This window comes from Leguminivora glycinivorella, chromosome 13 (genome assembly GCF_023078275.1).
Source record: "Leguminivora glycinivorella isolate SPB_JAAS2020 chromosome 13, LegGlyc_1.1, whole genome shotgun sequence".
Taxonomy (NCBI): Eukaryota; Metazoa; Arthropoda; class Insecta; order Lepidoptera; family Tortricidae; genus Leguminivora; species Leguminivora glycinivorella.
Genome location: NC_062983.1, coordinates 1,003,294 through 1,025,283, shown reverse-complemented (window position 1 = coordinate 1,025,283; position 21,990 = coordinate 1,003,294). Strand labels below are relative to the sequence as shown.

At 36.9% G+C, this 21,990-nt stretch overlaps 2 protein-coding genes across 2 annotated transcripts in view; both read right to left on the bottom strand.

The window, feature by feature from the left end:
* The window catches only part of LOC125232507 (neurexin-1), a 385,338-nt gene that overhangs the window by 284,804 nt on the left and 78,544 nt on the right, over positions 1-21,990 (bottom strand). The window lies entirely within an intron of this gene.
* LOC125232506 lies at positions 257-4,205 on the bottom strand. The gene is made up of 2 exons (XM_048138205.1): positions 3,600-4,205; positions 257-2,970 (listed from the first exon to the last, which is right to left on the bottom strand). The coding sequence occupies exons 1-2, from the start codon at positions 4,105-4,107 to the stop codon at positions 2,951-2,953; spliced, it is 528 nt and encodes a 175-aa protein (XP_047994162.1). The 5' UTR covers positions 4,108-4,205; the 3' UTR covers positions 257-2,950.

Sequence of the window (21,990 nt, the reverse complement as noted above, 5' to 3'; positions counted from 1 at the left end):
TTTCATCGCCGCTTCCCATAAGGCTCCGAAGACAGGGGAGTAACTAGGTATGAAATGGAATGTTGTTCCCAATTTGGCAGTTACATTTTGAACTTGCATTTGATGACATTTATTATTATTTAATTTATATAGCTCAGACAACTGAGTACTAGCTGACTTAAAAGTAGCAGCATTGTCACAATAAACCTCGGTTGGAACATTACGTCTTGCAATGAAACGTTTGAAGCTAGCCAAGAATGTATCAGTAGACAGATCTGACACCAACTCTAAATGTACTGCTTTGGTAACGAAGCACACATACACAGCAATGTAACCTTTTGTAGTGATGACACTTCTCACTCTTGACTGCTTTATTAGGATTGGTCCCGCAAAGTCTATGCCAACCTTAGCAAACGCACGGTCTATGTTGACCCTACCAGCGGGCAATGAACCCATCAGCTGTTTTGCGGTTACACCTTTTAGTCTAAAACATGTGAGACATCTATTTACAAACTTTTTTACCAATCGCAAACCATTTACTATATAATAGCGTTGACTTAAATTGCTAAGCACTTCTTTTTGACTGGCATGTAACAGCTTCAAATGTTCATTTTCAATAATAAGGTGAGTCACCCTAGACTCTTTAGGTAAGATTATCTGATGCTTTTGACTATAAGGTAAGGAAGAATGTTGCAAACGTCCACCTACTCTGAGAATGCCATTAGCATCAATGAAGGGATTGACAGACAGCAAATACGATGCAACTTGCCTACCTGCCCGCAATGAAGCTAGCTCTTTATCAAAGAACTTTTCCTGTTCATTTTTTATAATTAAATGCAATGCCTGAGTGGCCTCGCTAAATGTAATGAAATTAAGCTTAACTTTTTGTGAACCCAACCTCACATTTTTACAGAACCTTTGTATATAAGCAAGCACATTTACTGCCTTATTAATGTTAGAAAACTTATCTAACAAATCATTTGCAAGAGAAACCGATTGATATGATGCCATGCACACCGGCTTGGATCCATCTGCATGCTTGATCTCCGGTAAGTTGTCAGGTACATTCTTACAGTCATCGGTGAATTTATACTCTGGATCAGACATGCAAGCTGGACCACACCACCACAGTTGGTTACCTTGTAGTTCGCTGGGTTGTACACCTCGACTCAAACAGTCAGAGGGATTGAGGTCAGTTTTTATATACAACCATTGAAAACCCTTTGTATATTCATTGATTAATTTGACTCTATTAGCAACATAAGCATTTAACTTTGTTGGATCCGTTTTTTGCCATGCCAGAACAACCTGAGAATCACTGAAAAGATGCACACTTTCAATAGAAATCTTCTTACTTAATGTATTGTATGCTCTCAAGCATAATTTTGCCATTAAAAGTGATGCATTTAATTCTAATCGTGGCACAGTCAATTTCTTGTCTTTAGATGCAATGCGACTCTTAGAACAAAGAAGAGACATAGATACTTTACCATGCTTGTCAGTGACTCTTAGATAAATAGCAGTCCCATATGCAGAAACTGAGGCATCACCAAATGCTACAAGCTGAGCAGACTGAATATTGTCAACAGTAACATTTCGTTTGATTTTAATCTCTTTCATTGCCTGCAAATCATTGTAAAAATCTAGCCATTCTTTAAATAGCATTGGTGAGGGCTCAGAGTCCCAGTCAGTACAAGACTGAGTCAACTTTTGCATGATTATTTTTGCTTGGACAAAAACGGGTCCAGCTAGACCTAACGGGTCATAAAACTGGCTTATATAGCTTAAAATTTGCCTTTTTGTCTTAGGGACATTTTTTGACATTGGACATGAAAGTTTAAAAGAATCAGAGTCAATATCTAACTTTAAACCCAAAGTTTTGATGTCCTTATTGAGTTCCAGTTCCCCAACAACCTGCTGTTCTACTGGAATGTTTGTCAAAATTGAAGGGTCATTGGCTGCCCATTTATGCAAAGTAAAACTACCTTTAGCAAGTAATTCTATCAATTGGTTTTGTGTGTCAACAATCTTTGCCAAGCTATTCTCTGTATGTATGATGTCATCTACATAGGTCGAGTTAAGTATTGCCGAACTGGCCAGAGGATATTGCCTCTCAAATCTTGTGGCCAGCTCATTCAGGCATTTTGTTGAAAGATAACTAGATGACTTCATGCCATAGGAGACAGTGTTTAATTGAATACACTTTATTGACTCATTTGGAGTGTCTCGCCAAAGAATGTTTTGCAAAGAACGCTGCTCTTTTTGAATTAATATATTGCGGAACATACGCCTAATGTCACAAGCAATGAAATACTTGTGTACCCTGAAAGACAACAGTATGTCAAATAACTCCTGTTGAACAATTGGGCCATTCATTAAAATATTATTCAGTGAAATCTTATTGCTTGTTAGCATTGATCCGTCAAAAACCACACGAAGCTTTGTAGAGACTGCATCGGGCCTCAAAACAGCTGAATGTCCCATAAAATAGACAGGATCTTTATTAAGATCATATGAGGAAATGTCAACATATGATCCATGACCTAAATCAATATATTCATGTATGAAATCCTTATACCCGTCATACAACATCTGATCCTTCTGAAATCTCTTTTCTAGATTATAGAATCTTTTAAGAGCTAGCCCAAATGAATCTCCTAATGTATTGTTCACATCATAGATAGGTATTTTCAATGGCAAAGAAACTGTGAATTGATTATCTTCTAGTTTGACAGTTTCAGTGAACAATTTTTCGCACTGCTGTTGTTCAGATGTATGTTCCGCATATATTTCAGGTACTTTTTCTGTATGCCAAAAATTGGACATCGTATCACGTATATCAGTTTGACATTCTTGACAGAAAAGAGTGACAGCAGGTCGCTTAAGAATAGAAGATGGAACATCACCTCCTACAATGTAACCAAACTGTGTGTGTACCAAGCTGGGTGCGGCATCAGGATCGCGCAGCTCCTCAGGCTGCGACAACAGGCACTGAAAAAAGATATTTGCAGCCAATAAAATATCTATCTTGCTCGGGATATGAAAGGAGTCATCGGCTAATGTTATATTTTCAGGGATCTTAATTTTTGAAATTTCAATTTCAGTTTGTGGCAACATTTCCTTGGTAAACTTGTCTACCACTAACAGTTTTACATTTGTTTTAAATGGATAAACACATGAGAAAATATCTAGTTGCAAACTATGTTTGATGCATTTATCATTTAAAGTTACACCAGTTATAGTAGTTCCAGGTGAGAGCGGATGACCTAGTTCCTTTGCCAGCTTTGCTGTAACAAAGGAATTCTGAGATGCACAGTCAAGCATAGCCTTGACAATGATCTCTTTCCCGCTTTTGGAAATCACCTTGACCTTAACCGTTGGCAACAACACCAGTGGCTCATTATTAACGTTAGCCAACGACACTGATGGCTTCTCTTCATTCACATGCAGCAATGAATTGTGGTTTTCCTTGCACTCCTTACACTTAAAATGAAATTTGCACTTTCCTGGGTGAGTGTTAAGGCATGTTTTGCAAAGCTTTGTTTCCTTAACAAACTCAAGTCGCTCAGATATTGAAGCTAGAGAAAACTTAGGGCATGCATATAATTTATGTTGCTTACCACAGTATAGGCAGTCCTGGGATGGTTTAGTAGTGACAAACGATGATGAAGCTGCCTTAGCTACAGCTACCTTACTCGCAGCACTGCTTGCTGTTTCACCCCGTCCCTCACTGTTCTCTAGGGCAAGTGCCCGACTTTCTGAGAAAGTTTGCATCTCTATATTAGGTAATTTTAATTTAGAAGATACGTGGGGCGTCGCCGGCGCTACCGATCTAGCGTCTGAAGAGGTGGGTCCAGGTCCAGACAACTCTACGATGCGATTTCGCATCGCGGCGACACACTCGAAGTATGTGGTTTCGATGGGTTCGGGATCCTCCTGGTCTCCTACATCCAGTGTGAGCTGCTCATAGCCATCGAATGCCTCCTGGGCCCTCTCTATCATCAATTTCAACATCTCGATGTCATTGACGTAGGTCGAGTCCATTTTGTTTTTAATCCTCGTTAGCGCTGCTTTTTTAGCGCCCCGGCGCGCTACAAGCGCACGACGCTGTTCTTCGGATTTCTCCATGCTTTAAAACACCACACCATGCATAACCTTTTAACGTGCACACACACAACAAGCTAAATTCACTATATTTTTTCACCAAATTTTCTGAAACAAAATGATTGACAAGTACATTCAAACCCAAACGTTACTTGTTTGTTTCTGTCGCTCCTTTCCCATTCCTTTCCACGCGCGCGCGATATGGCTCGCAGCGCAGCGCAGTAAATTCGGAGATGCGTTTATAGAACGCGTTGCTGCCGGCTCGTCGAACGTTGCTGGCGCGGCACAATGGCGGCACCTTCAAAATCTGCTACGCCGAACGAGACGAACAGAAATTTTGCTTGATGGAATTCGCTCAAATTGACGCACTGATTTTAATAAAACACTTACTTGTTCCACGGCTGAAGGACCATGTTAAAGGAAGAAACAATATCCTAGGGTCCTAAAAAGTATTTTAAATGAATAGAAAATCAGAAATACGTGTGAGACGAATGATATATTGTCCAAGAAGAAAGTTGTACATATGTTACCATGGAAACCATTAATATTAATGTTGCTAGTCATAAGACATACATAGGTATACAAACTACATTCTGCAACAGTTCTACTTTTGTGATTTTTTTCATATTTTTTAAACATATGGTTCAAAAGTTAGAGGGGGGGGGACGCACTTTTTTTTCCTTTAGGAGCGATTATTTCTGAAAATATGAATATTATCAAAAAACGATCTTAGTAAACCCTTATTCATTTTTAAATACCTATCCAACAATATATCAAACGTAGAGGTTGGAATGAAAAAAAAAAATCAGTCCCCACTTTACCCTAATAAAACATTTTTTTCCATTTTTTATTTTTGCACTTTGTTGGCGTGATTGATATACATCTTGGTGCCAAATTTCAGCTTTCTAGTGCTAACGGTTACTGAGATTATCCGCGGACGGATGGACGGACAGACAGACATGGCGAAACTATAAGGGTTCCTAGTTGACTACGGAACCCTAAAAATCTATCACCATTTTTTTAATATGAAGCAACGTAACTAAAAAAGATGATTTTTAATAGCATATTGAAAAATTCGAATATTGCTTAGTATTTTATCGTGAAAAACTGTACTAATTCTCCTATTGATTCAATGTTTGTGATGCTTGGAAAAAAATCCATCACCAAGTAAAGAAGGGTTAAATATAAACTACACGAAGTTTAATTCGAACACAACAGTTCACAATTGCGAGCAGCGGTGACGCACCGCAAAAATTCTGCGTTGCGGTGCCGCGCCGCGAGTTTTTGCGGTGCGTCGACGCACCGCGAGTTCTTGCGTCGCGGTGCCGCGCCGCAGATTTCCTGCCGCAAAAACTGGCGGCGCGGCAACGCAACGCAGAATTTTTGCGGTGCGTCGCCGCAACGCGCCCATGTGGCCAGGCCCTAAGTGGGTCGAGCGAAGATTACTTACTAATAGATGAAGCAATTGAGTGTATAACGATACCATAGTTCGCATCGCAGAGTCTCTGTGTAAAGATATGAATCGTAGAAATTATTATATCAATATTAATCAGTAGTAGCGCATGAAATAATGCACCAAAAGTATCTGACATCTTGAATATTTTTTCTAAATCTAGATAAGTCTGTACGCATATCGTTTTGTTTAGCATTGGCAGTAAGTAAGTTTATTTGCAAATAATAAGTAGGGACATTAGTGTCTTGTAATTAGTGAGATCCGCTGCTTTTGATGTTAACTGTACATTTCACTACTCCATTTTCCGCATAAACTTCACTGGTCCATACAAGCCGATTCCCATCGGCTTGCCTGAAATTGATTACTAGTAAAGAATTTAATGTTAAGGTAGGTTTCTTTTTGCTCAGTATTGCCTAGCAGAAACACCAGCCGCCACTGCTAGTTAGCTAGCTAATTTTTTTTTTAAATTAAATTAGTACATAGTGCTGACCAGAGTTATGAACTTCTAATTTGCCGTCATATTTGTATTACAGATGCATTTTGCAGCGACAGGTGAGAGCAGGCGGCAAATAGTGATGAGTGGCGGAATAAAGGGATTGCCTTTGCCCAGCAGTGGGCCACACAATAAAAAGAATATATAACGTAACACTTTAAGTTCTCGCGCTTTGTACATATATTTAAAGTCACTTACAGGCCGAACGCGATTAATTAACATTATTTTACCTTTTTGCCTTGCCAGGTAGCACTGGCCGAAACGTTGGGGAAAAAGGTAAAATAATGTTAATTTATCGCGTTCGACCTGTATGTGACTTCAAATAAGAATAAGTATATAACGTTACGTATCTCATTCTACGTATCCCATTCGCGTCAATTACCGTTAACATGCGTAGTCTACAAAAGTAAATCTGTGCGGAGCGAGTGACCTCCTTCAAAAGTGCTGTTCCAACCGCTCGCTCTTAACCGTGCTCTGCGGATGGCATTTTACATTTAATCAAACTGAAAGCCTTTGAAACAAATTATTTTAACGATCATTATTAAGCAAACATGGTCATCTCTTCAGTCTGTAGTAGTAGAGGGTTGATTCCGCCATTTTTAGTTGAGGACACGCCATTATGGAGGTAGTTTAAAGGTAAGTAGTAAGCTTAATGTTAATGGAGAAATCCACTAAATTTGGTAAGTTAGTGTGTTTATTCCGTGGATGACATGTTCGTAGAAATAGAATAGAAGAATAGACATACCTCTATTATTATATTACAACAACAAGTCGCTACACAAACAGTCCGACGAGTCAAACCGGGGATCCGGCAGACCACATTGGCGATGGCGGTATAACCTCGACTAATTTTCATTATATAAATATTTCATTTTCATTTTCATTTTCATTTTCGGCTCTCTAGCCTCGTAGCAATGTGAACACATATTCAGAAGGGGGTTATTATGCCCGCGATTCAGCGAGATAAATAATAGCCGCGCTTATCGTGCCATTGCGAGGTTTAGCATACGAGTGTATGCTGCCTTTAGATATGGATAGTACCTACTTAACTACTGGATTGTTCCATTCCTGGCCCGCTGATAATATGACAGCAAACGAGCGCCCAAATTGCCATAATTATATTAAGTAGGTACCAGTGGCGGCTGATCAACATTTCTGCTAGGCAACACCAAAGCAAAAAGAAACCTGCCTTAACATTAGGTACTTTACTCGTACTAGTAATCAGTTTTAGGCAAGCCGGTGGGAATCGGCTTGTATGGACCAGCCACTGCTGGTAGGTACTGAATTAAAGGAAAATAATTAGAAGAAATATTAGAACATAAACCCAAGCCACCATAGTTATCCAAGCCAATTGATTCTTCCCTTGTTGTTTTTTTTAAGAACAGAACACAAATGATGTTAAAAACTGTAAGTTTTATTATATTCGAATCCACGACTGACGAGTTTAAAGGTCGACATAAAATTGCCGTTGCACTGCTACACGTTTTTTTATTATTTAATACTTGTTACTAGTAATAACAAGAAATTTACTTAATGCTGAGTAGGTATTTTAACGTGTAATATTTTATTTCCATTTGTCTGCATGTCTTCTGAGTTGGTCCTATTTTTGCATGTAATGTTTTTTTCTACATGTTAGAATGTCTTATTTTGTATTTTTGTATTTACTTTGATGTAGCGTCAAATAAATGATGTATATCCTGTTCTTTAAATAACATATTAGAGATTATTCAAGAGTCAATTCAACTGTCTAATTATCCTTACTGAGCCCCGGTTTCACTATCCTAACTTAAATGACCAAGTCGTCAAACTTGCGCGCAAGTTACTGTCCCGGTACGTTCTAGTGACTGTCAGCTTGCCAGTTCGCTTGACAGTTTGACCCAGAAAGGATGTTAGATTAGTCTCGACACTGTTAGGAATCAATTATATTTAATAATTTTCTATTATGTTATTTGCGTTAAATTCTTGATTTTCTATTATGCTTTGCTTGCTTGATTTATCTTATGTTAAGCTCGCGTTACATAAGTAGGTACTTTATTTTTTAATAAACTTTTTGTTAATAATAATATGTATTTGTTGTAAAACTACATGTAAAGGTTCCTGTGCCATATTTGCTGAATAAATTATTTGAATTCGAATACAAAATGATATAATTTTAATATCAACGTGTAAGGGCCTTATTACATTTGTTACTTGCGGGCGATTTGTAAGCGAAGCGTGTTCGCCGCAATATCCATTGCAAAAGTGTTTCTTTCGACGGTGCCATTATTGTTGCTTGTCCCTCTGCCCACATTCGTTGATAATAAACTACTACAAATATCGACTAAAGTGGATACAAATTAATTTTGCTGATGAATGACGAATACAGCATGATGTATCGACTCTAGACGCGGCGAACTCGCTGCGTACTCGCGACGAACTCGCTGCGCATTCGCTTCGCTTTCAAATCGCCCGCAAATCGCAAGTGTGAAGACCCTTATTTCCTGTCCTCAGCAAAGTTGCGGCCGCGCATACGTTAACATTAATTATGAACTTCTAATTTGCCGTCATATTTGTATTACATTTATGTGAAATAATGTTGGAGGATTTTCTTTGAGGATTAAACTCGGAGTTACTTTGAAAAGTAAAGGTACATTTCCATTAAAGGATTAATAAATAAGATCACTGTAGGCCTAGCACATGATGGCCGCGGGAGTATGTCGCCGCGAGATAGATGCCACGTCTTCTTCTAACTGTATTAATGACATAAGGACGGGTAGTCTATCTCGCGGCGACATACTCCCGCGGCCATCATGTGCTAGGCCTACTGAATTACGTAAAAAGTAGAAAACAAATAACATACATACATACAATCACGCCTGTATCCCATAAAGGGGTAGGCAGAGCACATGAAACTGCTCAAGTTTCAGTGCCACTCTTGGCAAATAAGGGATTGAATGAAAACGAAATTGTGCCATAGCAGTGACAGGTTACCAGCCTTTTGCCTACGCCACAATTTAACCCATATCCCACAGTTGACTTTTACGACACCCACGGGAAGAAAAAAAATGAAACAAAACCAATTTCTAAATATGCAAAATTGTTGAAATGAAAATGAAAATGAAAATATTAAATCGTTTCATGTACCTAAAGAAAGAATTTCATGGAGGAAGGTGTAATTATTTTTATAAATATATACCTATCGCAGTGCACAGCGATCGAGACTGCGGGGCGCCAGGCCCCTTTGTTGAATATTCCATACTTATGGGAACGTACGGCTGGTTCTATTATAGGAATGTCCGGCATTCTCCAATAATTCATGGTTATTTGATTCCATACGGTTAAATTTGTTGGTCACAATTTTCGAAAAGGTATAAATAATAAATACTCGTACGATCGATTACGCGCCAAACCTCACGAGACATACTTTAAGATTTTGTTTATGAGATAGGAGGAAAAGAGTTGCTAAATCGCCTGATAGTAGTAAGCAATTACTATCACCTATGGATTCTTGTTACGCCAGAGGTATCACAAGTGCGTTATTCGCTCTTAAGATGAGTTTTTTCGTTAAGGATCTTTAAAATTCTTTTCTTTAAGGATTAAAAATCGCATTACGTAATTCGACTGTGCGAGGGAAAAAGTTGCTACTAAATTCTTATCTGTATGTATATCTACGAATCATCTAACAAGCCTATTTAGGCAACAATCCTGTCTAAATATTTTGTACATTCAAGTAATTTTTACTTGCCAGAGTTGCTAGTCGAGTAACACAAACGAGGCACCAAAAACGCGCTAATGAAAACTTATATTCACATTTTTAGAGAACACGCTCGTAATTTCATCTCGAGTTTTAATTTTTTGTAAAATTTTAGAATAACAAATGTAGGGCAAGAAAAACAAACGAGGCGTTTATAGTTAAAATGTATGTTCGAAATAAAAATATGAATGTCATAAATTATAAAATTCTCATTTTAAAAAGATGTTCGTCTTGTATTAAAAAAACCTTTATGTTTATCTTTTACGCATAAATTTTTACCGCCATTTTTAACCACCGACGCAAAAACGACGGAGTGTTATAAGTTTGACATGTCTGTATGTCTGTCTATGTGTGTGTCTGTCTGTGGCATGGTAGCTCCCGAACGGATGAACCGATTTAGATTTTTGTTGAAAAGCTGAGTCAGTCGGCAATGTTCTTAGCCATGTTTCATGAAAATTGGTCTACTAGGTCGCGGTCGGGGGTTTTTTCAAAATTTTAATTTTGTGGTTATTACGATTTAATCCAAATGCGTTGACGGGGCGGGCCACTAGTTAGGTAATAAGTGACAGCTAATAGCTATAGTTACCAAAAGCATGATTATAAGTGATAAAATATATTATTTAACATTTGGCGAATACCTTAAAGGTTTCAGGCAGATTATTCTGAGTCATTTTTCGCTTAAGCCCCCTAATCTCACAATCGCATTTACAAAGGTCTTTTGGGTGAGCACTAATAATACTTTGACCATAGACATTTAGGTAGTAGACCACGCACACGCTCTTTCAAATGATGCCGTTCCGTCGGTCAGTCGAAGCCGAATACACGTGAATTTAACATCGATAATTTAATCATATTGGGATCATATCAGCCATCTGTCATTCGTTTAGTTATTTTTTTATTTATTTACTATATTTATTTATTTCCCATATAGGTATGCAAGATACACTTATGTCCGTCAGGTTTTTCCATACAACTAAAACAACTGTTATTACTTACTAATAACTAATAACTACTACACTTATTACTAGTACACTAATGCCTATTTATTCTAAAGTTACAATTTTGCAATTCACCCAAACAAGTTTGTCCTTCAAATAGTCTGACACATTATAGTAAGATCTTTCAGTTAATCGTGCTTTTACAACTGTTTTGAAAGTTTTGTCTGGTAAGTCTGTAATGTGACTAGGTATTTTATTGTAATAATGTATCGATTGGCCTATAAACGACTTCCTCACTTTGGCCAACCGTATGCGGCGCACTGCAAGTTTATTTTTGTTTCGTGTATTATAATTATGTATGTCGCTAATTTTTTTATAATTTGAATAATTTTTTCTGGCGTACATGATAACTTCATAAATAAAAAGCGAGGGCAGTGTTATGATGTTGACTTCCCTAAAACGGTCTCTTAGCGAGGTAAGCGGGCTTAGGTTATATATTGCCCTCACTGCTCGCTTCTGAAGAACAAATATACTGTCAAAATCTGCAGACCTTCCCCAAACCAGGACTTCATATGACATGAGACTGTGGAAATAACTGTAATAAACTAATTTAGCTGTTTCTTCATCCGTAATTTGTCTTATCTTTCTGACAGCATAGGCAGCCGAACACAATCTATTACTTAGACTAGTTAAGTGTGCACTCCACTGTAGTTTTGAGTCTATAGTTACGCCTAGAAAAACTGTACTGTCTGAAAATTCTAAGATATCCTGTCCAAGAATAAGACTGGGCTCACGGTGCCCCTGCTGGCAGCAAGTAGTGAATCGGATACATTTCGTTTTTTTGGAGTTTAGAAGCAGGTTGTTTGTGGTAAACCAAGTCAAAGCCTTTTGCAAGACCGGGTTAATAATAGCCTCGGCGCTATCGCCATTTCTTGGCACTTTAAATAAGAGAGACGTGTCATCAGCAAAGAGTACTGTATTAGCCAAACCATCAAGAACATACGGCAGGTCGTTTATGTAGGTCAGAAATAAGACTTTCTCTCACATGTTCCAGATATGATCTAAATAATAATTAAATATCGGTTTGGAGTCGGACGCACGTTTGAGCTGCCCTGATATTCTTAAATATGTAAGTGCTTATAATGGCATAAAACTTATTTGTGATTTTATATTCCTTGTTGTTGTCTTGTAACTATGTAACTTAAAAAAGTATTTTTTATTTATTTATTTATTTAAACTTTATTGCACAATTGGAAAAAAAAAGTACAAATGGCGGACTTAATGCCTTGAGGCATTCTCTACCAGTCAACCATAGGGCCAAACAGAAATTTTTAATATTATCCCTACCTTTATCTTCCTACGTAAGTTACTAAAACCTAACCAGAAAATATATGACTACGCGCCATGGTACGGAATTTCATTAGAACTACGAGTATTTTCTTCATACTACATTGAACCACAGCATAATAAAGAGTACCTACTATCGTAACTGAACCTAATTACATCAGAATAACAGCGTCCTCTTGACAGTCTTGACTAGTCAGTTATTTCTCGTTAGGCTTTATTTCATTATTTCTGCGAGCCCTTACTAAATATGACTTAACTGCATGTCACTTTGTCAGTGACAATAGTCTGTTTACATTAATTCCGTTTAAATAAAAATTGCGGTATACACAAGTTCACAAACGTTCACACAAAAGACAAATGCGTAGTCTATCTAACTACATGTCTGTTTCCGTAACCTTCCGTGCTAAGGTTAACAAGTAATCGCGTTTTATCAGTTAATGTGCCAAATAATTTACACCAAAATAATGCTAGATGGTGTTGGAATAAATAAAAAAAAAAAAAAAAAATGCCATGATTTATTTAAGGCACAAAATGTTGCGGTTAATGGCTTATATGACGTACATTTAGGTTGCTGTCGGTCCGATTCAAATTTTAATATAATGTCAAAATGTGAGATAATGTGTAATGTGTGATACGTCAAAAAGTAGCTCTAGAAAATCGACCAGATATATAACGTTAAGTGCTGCTGGATTTTCTGCATTTTTCCACGTATCTATGATGTCAATAGTCACGCGATATTTTTTGTACTAGCAGTAATATTTGGGCCATTTTTTTTCAAAGTTGTCCACCCACTTTTTTTGTAACATGGATATTTTTTACGCGATTCATACTCAGAATCGCGAGGTTTTTTCATCCTGATAGGAGAAAAAAAATGTCCCAAGATTTCCATACATTTTTCAGACCTTCCATTCCGTTACCGCCATAACAAAATGTATGAAAAATGATAACGTAATGAGAAAAAAACCTTGGGACACTTTTTTTCCTATTAGGATTGAAAGAGCTCGTGATTCTGAGTGGAAATCACATAAAAATGTTCATGTCCAAAAAAAGTGGGTTGGACAACTTTGAAAAAATGGCCCATTAATTAATATTAAACGTGTTCACCACCTTTCCTCCCGTGGGTGTCCTAGAAGTCGACTTTGGGATAAGTGTAATATGGGTTCAATTATGATGCGAGCGATGGGCTTGCAACCTGTCACTTCGTTTTTGACCCCCGACGCAAAAACGGGGTGTTATAAGTTTGATGTGTCTGTCTGTCTATCTGTCTGTGTGTGTGTCTGTCTGTGGCATCGTAGCTCGTGAACGGATGAACCGATTTAGATTTAGTTTTTTTTTGTTTGAAAGCTGAGTTAGTCGGGAGTATTCTTAACCATGTTTCATGAAAATCGGTCTACTATGTCGTGTCGGGGGTTTTTTCAAAATTTTAATTAGGTAATTTTTGGTTAGGTTATATTTTAATATTTTTTCGTACTTTTCGTACCTAACCACCCTGTTTTAGTGACATTGCGCTCTCACTTACTCCCATGCGAATAGACAGTGTACGCTAGTCAAGGTCATTGGGTGTTGTCAGCGTCTGAACGCATGTTCATACTAATAAACGATTTTTGGTCTGGGGAGACCCTTAGCCTATAGGCACCACTGAGCCGCTTATTTTCTGACAAACCTCTAACATCCGGTAACACAATTACAAATGCTCGCAAGATGGCCGTGTAACGTAATGGCGGCCGGTCGGAAATTGTCAGCCGCCGGAAATGACGCGTTGTCGGCCCGCGGTGACGGTTGTGACCATTGCCGGCGGCGTTAGTTAGAGCTTGTGATTGGTGCTCAACTATTAGGTACATGAAATTACGTACAGATGCAGTGCGAAAAGAGTTGCCTTCGAATTGTTACGGAAACGTACGAACGTGTCATGCTATTTCAGTCAGTCTCAGTACAAGATGTACGAATGAACTGTGTGAATGATTCACACTAGTTAGGTATATGTATATCAATGTAAATATAAATGTATGTTTATTTTTAGGGTTCCGTACCTCAAAAGGAAAAAACGGAACCCTTATAGGATCACTTTGTTGTCCGTCTGTCCGTCCGTCCGTCTGTCAAGACCCTTTTTCTCAGGAACGCGTGGAGGTATGAAGCTGAAATTTATATCAATTACTCAGGTCTACTGTCCCTTGAAGCTGTGAAAAAATCAAACTTCTAAGCCAACGCAATCAAAAGATACAGCCGTTTATGCCGCAAATTTTCGACACTTGCAAGGGAATCAAAACCTACAGGGTGCTTCCCGTGAACTCAGAATCTTGAAATTTGGTACGAAGCAACGTCTTATAGCATAGATAAAGGAAAAATTACGAAAACCATAAATTTTTAGTTACATCACATAATATATTTTTTTTAAATAATTTTAACCTTACTACCCATTTCCTCATAATGAACGAACTTTGTAAACCTTGCAGGTTTGTACGGAACCCTCGGTGCGCGAGTCCGACTCGCACTTGGCCGGTTTTTATTACGTATATATGTAAGTTTATCTTGAATATGTATAGTTTAATATTCATCTATCCATAATAAAAAGAAGGAAAAGGAAACTGTAACCTAAACTATGGATAGATGAATATTAAACTATACATATTAATAAAAAGAAGTCTCAATAAGAAGAAGAAGTATAAATAAGAAGAATAAGAAGAAAGAAGGAAAAGGAAACTGTAACCTAGACACTGCACCTACTTAATCTTTCTGGTTTAGCCCATTGGTTGACTGGTAGAGAATGCCTTGAGGCATTAAGTCCGCCATTTGTGCCTTATTTTGTTGTGCAATAAAGATTAAATAAATAAATAAGATGTACTGACACTGACTGAACTAGCATGACAAATACGAACTTTTCCGAAGGAAACCCTTTTCGCACATCTGTACCTACATATGTGATAACTTATTCCTACAAAATTCATCATAATCTTCCTAACGTTATCCCGGAATTTGCCACGGCTCATAGGAGCCTGGGGTCCGCTTTGACAACTAATCCCAAGATTTGGCGTAGGCACTAGTTTTACGAAAGCAACTGCCATCTGACCTTCCAACCCGAAGGTCAGATGTTTAAACATAACTACTGTCCATATTATTTTTCTAATTATGAGGTGCTTTATTTCGTGCACTACATAATAGTACATTATGATACAAGTACGTAAAAAAGGAAGTTCGAAACGAGTGGCGATAAATTAAAACACGACCGAAGGGAGTGTTTTAAATCGACACGAGTTACGAATTTCCTTTTCGCACGTGTATAGTAGGTACGACGTTTTTCGGTACAGATGAGCCTCCGAAGTTTCGCCCTGACATATAATGAACCACTTCTCGCACTAGTGCGTAAAAAAACACCATCTGTACTGAAAAGTACTTTATTTTAAATATAGGAAACTAGCCTAACTCCCAACGAAAACACGACGGGGTGTTATAAGTTTGACGGGTCTGTCTGTTTGTCTGTCTGTCTGTCCGCTGTCTGTCTGTCTGTCTGTGTGTGTGTCTGTCTGTGACATCGTAGCATTCGTAGCTCCTAAACGGATGAACCGAATTTTTTTTTGATGTTTTATGAAAATCGGTTCACTATATCGGGGGTTTTTTCAAAATTTTAATTTTGTGGTAAGGTTATTATCCGTCGTTTGTTTACGCAACAAAAACCTTTTGCTAATCCCTTTGTCGTTGTCGGTCAAACAGCGGCTAATCTCAGGCTATTGCTATGCCCTAATTCCATGGTCTGATTCCAAATGGGGCCGCGGACTGGGCAGCCTTCCAGATGGAATCATTACCATTAATATCTTTATTTGGAACAACTGGAGAATGAAGATATTAGTACAATGTCTAGACTAAAAACCTAACCACAAAATTAAAATTTTGAAAAAACCCCGAAATAGCGGACCGATTTTCGTGAAACATGGCTAAAAACACTCCCGACTAACTCAGCTTTCAAACAAAAAAACGAATTTAAATCAGTTCATCCGTTCGGGAGCTCCGATGCCACAGACAGACACACACACAGACGGACAAACAGACAAACAGGACAGACACGTCAAACTTATAACACCCCATCGTTTTTGCGTCGGGGGATAAAAAAAAAGGGATTTGGTTGTTTTGACGTTCTGTTCGAATTTGTATTTAAGAACGTGCCCCTTTACCGAAATCTTTTCTCAACTGTCAATCTTGTTATTGAACTTTTAAACTATAAGTACTTAATGTTTTTCTGACTGCTTTAATACCTACGGAAAAGCAAATTAATTTTGAAAGACTCCTAAAGGCAGCAGACATCATGAATTTTCGTTACATTTTGAATTAAAATGGAAAACTAAACAGATTAAAAGCTATGTTAAGCACAAGCCAATTCAAAAAAACTCTTAAAGCAGCAAGAACAATAAAATTTACCTTTACATCTAAAAAGAAGTAATAAAAGGTTAATGCCTCAATGCCCATTCAGAGGTCATTTGTTAACGCTAGAGCTTAAAAGCTGCATAAATCAAGCTTTTTGCATTCAAAAGCTTTAGCTTAGTACCTAGCCATATTGAGAATCGCTTACGCTCGTCAGCGTATTTTAGGTTTTTAGCTCTCTCTCTCGCTTCGCCGCCTGTATTGTCCCGGATTTGTAAGTTCACATTTTTGACACATTTGTTTTGAAGTATGTTACGATGTGGCTAAGACGTATCGTTTGCCAAATCTAAAGATTAATTTCGAATTGGTTAAATCGATTAGGCCCTATGTACAAGGAGGCGCTTAAACAAATATACGATATCTATCTACTTACTGAAATTTCATTTGAATCGAAATGACTGACTCTGCCACAGCACTAGTTTAAAAATAAAAATGAATGATAAATGACAAAATAAGTAAATCCTGCGTGATAAATTAATATCGTAAAATACTCACTAACGAAGATCCGCAAAAATGTAACATGTGTCAGATTATGTTTAAAGTAAGCGAAATATTGTAAGTACTTGATTTTTTTAAATATTATTACAGGATTTTATTTAAAATTTCATTAGGTTGCGCGAGTTTACGTTTTGTGGACGCTGTCATGTGTCAAAAAAAGGTTTCTTACAGCTCTGGGCCAATATGTTATCTTTGTGTGCGTGCGTAATGACACGACTCGACTCGCTTGTCGTTAGAATGGCAGACATGGAAATGATGCGCTTGTATTGCGCAATGGAATATCCATCTAAAAGTGTGTGGGTAGGTTCAAGGAATAGGCTACTTGCCTCCTAGTCGAATCAGCTTCTTTTTAAGGACTGGGAAAGAATTTCAACGTCTTGCTAATAAATTAATATGAAATCGAGTTGAGTGACGTCACGGTAAACTCAGTTACTTTATATATTTCTACCTGGCTTATTAAATAGAAATTGGATTTAATTAAAATTTTGAAAAAAACCTCGACCGCGACATAGTTGACCGATTTTCATGAAACATGGCTAAGAACACTCCCGACTAATTCAAACAAAAAGAACTAAACCTAAATCGGTTCATCCGTTCGGGAGCCACGATGCCTCAGACAGACACACACACAGACAGACACGTCAAACTTATAACACCCCGTCGTTTTTGCGTCGGGGGTTAAAACTAACTTCTATCCATGTTTTTCTTATATTTATCTGATGCTTTATTTCGTGCATGGTATAAAATATTTTATTTTAAGTACCTACAGTCAAGTTCCCTGTCGCGACAGGCGTATTCAATACAATCCGCGCAACATGTCCGATCTCCTTCCTTCTTACATCTGTGGCTCTTTCGTATTGACGCGAGAGAGCCTGACTGCGTTACGATCGCCACGTATCGTCAACGATTGTCACTTTGCCTAGGCCAGCTGTATCCCAGTCTAGCGTAATACTAAGCGTTTAGCAAATCTAAAATACCGAAGCGGGTATCTTCTTGGTACTTGCGTTAAATATTTATTTTTTAATATTTTTGTAATGTTTCAAGAATGTTTAATCTCGATAGATCTTGGTACTTGCGTTATTTGACATTTGAATAGTTTGTAATGTTTCAAGAATTTTTAATCTCGAGTACATCTTATGGTACTTTGCGTTACCCATTTGATTTTGGAATAGTTTCGATGTTTCAAGAATTTTCAAGAGGATACGGTAGCGAGAATGCTAAAATGGAAAGGAGCTCCCCTTTCAACTTGGGAATTTTAGTTAAATATACAAGTTTTATTAACTAGTTTTATTGTTGTCCATTAAGAACAACTCAGTCAAAAGATATTTCAAAAAAAAATCTTTAAATCGAGGTTCCGCTCTCGACTCTTTCCTCCTTTAAAACTTAATCAATCGAAACGAAATTTGAGAATCTGAATAACAATGAAATAATCTATGTCGGACCGTTTAGCTTTTTTGGTTAATTGTTACCAATCTTGAGTATCACACCTTTTTTTGCGCCACAATAAAAAAGGCCGTTTTTGGAATTTTTTGATTGGCTCTAGAGTCTTTAAAAAGCATAATACTTATCAAAAAAATCAAAACGGTCCGACACAGATAAAAATAATAACTATCTGTGTTGAAAAAATCATTGCTCTATCTTCAAAAACCAGGGAAGAAGTAAGTGAAAAATATTCAATAAAATTTAGCTAACTGATAGTAAAAAAGAAAAATGTTTCAAACAGAAGAATATTGGCGAACGCATTTTTACACAACCAAGAAAAAGAATGATGTAAAGTTGTAAAGCTCGACCCCCGGTGTAAGGAGTCGTTTGTCCCTGTCTCAAGTTCGCGAAATAAATGTTAATACGAATACATATTTATATGGGACGGCCCATTTCATTGAATTTTGTCCCTTGTCTCTTTTTTCTTTTTAAAATTTATTGTAATGTGTGTGTTCCTATGTACATTTCTGAGGTTGTGCAATAAAGTGGATTTGTATTGTATTGTATTGTATGTGTAGTATGTTTATATACAGTAGGTACTTTGATTTACTTACGTCATTTACAAATTGCCTGTTACTTAACTGATACGCCAAACTCTATACTTTAAGAAGTTTTAGAGTCCAAACGCTCTCACTTTAAAAATGTACATATGTTAAAATATTAGTACACATTCAAGTATCAAGACATTTTAGGTTGCCTAAAAATATTTAAATATAGCCATTCATGTCGATTTAAAACACTCCTTCGGTAGTGTTTTAATTTATCACCACTCGTTTCGAACTTCCTGTTTTTCGCACTTGTATCGTAATGTACTATTTTATTTAGTTTCAATTAGATAGTTAATCATACTCGTAAGGATCGAACTCCGATTATTGATCGTATTTCTTTAATTGACACGACAGATGACTCCTTCTAATTAACCAAAGACGTGTGGTTTGCCTCATACAGATATACGTGTACGAGTATTAAGCTATAGGTAGGGGAGACCGGGGCTAGTTGACTATAGGGGTAGGTTGACCCATACATTTCAGGGGTACGATTTTTTGTATGGGCTTTATCAGTCCCGTTTTTTAAGAAGAAATGACATATTTCTTTATTTTAATATCATAAAATCATTTCAATACACATTTTGAAAAAAAAAAATTGTAGGCATCATCAATGTAGTTACGATAGTATTTAATAGGTGGCGCTAAAAATCGAGGTACGATTCTTAGTATGAAGATTGTAAATAATACCTAAATAAATAAAACCCTTGATATTAACGATTTTTTTTGTATTTTTACTTACATGAAATTATTAGTCTCACCCTCAAAAATAAATACGCAAATACAACAAGCCATCACCATGAAGTAAATGATTTTTGATTTTTATTTTTTGATTTGATTTGATCACCAAAAATACAAAATTCGACACGCTTTCCACCTCTAGGAGGACCACGAGTCATCCTCATCGCTTTATTTTTGCAAGCTGTATAAAAACAGTAACAGCAGGAAGCAAGCCAATAAAACATCAACAACAGTATCCGTATTTCGCCTAAAATAACCAGTAAGTCGCCTGGTCACAAATCAGCGCTGAAACAGAGCGCCCTACTCCGCTACACGCCGGGAGACGCGCTGAGAATTTTAATTACGACCAATTTTGAGCGCTGGCGCAAGTTATAGGAAACTTGGCACATTTAACATTAACATTTGTAATTTTGTAGGTACATATACTATTTACAAGTTCTACGTATGTAGGTATAGTCAATAAATGACATCAAAATATAATATTAAAATAGCCTGTGATGTAGCTTGAAATAGCCAGTAAGTCGCTTGGTCACAAATCAGCACTGAAACAGTGCTCCCTACAGAACCGCTATACGTCGGGAGACGCGCTGAGAATTTTAATTACGACCAATTTTTAGCGCTGGCGCAAGTTATAGGAAACAGAAAGTTCAACAATTACGACGTTTGTGTACTACCTATAAAATCTACGTAGGTACCTATGTTAAGTCAATAAATGGCATCAAATAACGTATTGAGCCGGTCATATACCTTAAAATAGCCACCAAGTTGGTTTGAATCTGTCTCTATCGGTTGTCCAATAATCAACCTCATTATCGGTGTCCTTTAGTTATCAAAAGCGATGTCTCTCGGACATTGCACCATAAATCGTCTGAAATAGACGCTAAGGCCAGTAGTAGTATCGGTGTGACATCTAAATTATCTAATACGAGTAATCAATTATATTATTTTAGATGAGTGCTACATCATATATGTATTTACGCCTTTATTCCATAAAGGGATAGACAGAGCACATGAAATTGCTCACGCTTCAGTACCACTGTGACGATTTCCAGCTCATCGCCCACACCACACTTGCACCCAAAGGCATGCATGTTGAAATTTTATATAAGGCTTATTCTAACTTTGCCGTGAAACTCTCGCGCCTGTGCCTTGCGCCACCAAAGCACTTCCTAACAAAATGGCGGCGAAATACGGCATCGTTAATACAAAAATTCGGATTAATTGTTCCCTATATAGATCGCTTGTTTAAAATTAACGACTAGCGTTTTATCTAAATTTGTTAAAACGTTTCTACTTGTTGAATTTGGGTTAGGTATTTGAGTTAGCTAAGGAAATTATGTTTTAGAGCTAATTTTGGAAGCGTAGGTAGATTCTTGAAATAGGGTTTTCATCGAAAAGTAATGATATTAGGTTTATTAAATTATGTTTCTACGAAAGTATTTATACTATTTATACGTGTTTACCTAGTTAGCAATTTTCTAGAGAGGTTTATAGATTGATTTTAGATAGTGTGTTCCCTAATAAAATTGTAGATATTATCTTAATAATATTAATAGTAAGATGCAGCGGGGCAAATCTCGACTGGGGGACAAATGTAACTGGTCCATTTTTGCCATATTTTACAATGTTCGCATTATTAAATAGAGTGTCCACCGGTTATATATGGTAGGCGTGTTCAGTGGATACATGTAGAACTCAACATCATAGTGTAGTAATGGAAAAAATGGATCAGGTACAATGCCCCCCAGTCGAGATTTGCCCCGCTGTACCTTATAGGTTTCAGGCATCCGTGGCTATAACGGTACGCTGGTTCGAATGCAGCATTGGACACTCAGAAGCCTTGGTAATTATTTTAGTTTTTAGAAGTATCTTTTACATAAGCATCTAAATGAAATATATTTTTAATAAAATAAATAACTCAATGTAATTATCGATGTATTTATAATTTTATAAACTTGTAATAAATATATTTTTTTTATTATAAACATTCTACAAAATAAAGTGTTTGCAACCAAATAGGCAAATTTATTTAAACAAATAACTAAACACATTATTTCTAATACATAAAATTATAAAATACTATACTTAATAAGGAATATGTAGAAAAAAAAAAAAAAAATCTAATTAATAACTTAATGAATATATGTTGTACTTAATTAACTAACTTTATTTAAACTAGGTACATGGAACTGTAAGTTTTGTTTCTAATTTTAAGTTTATATTATAATGTTGACATGTAAATTGGCTTTATGAATAAATAAGTA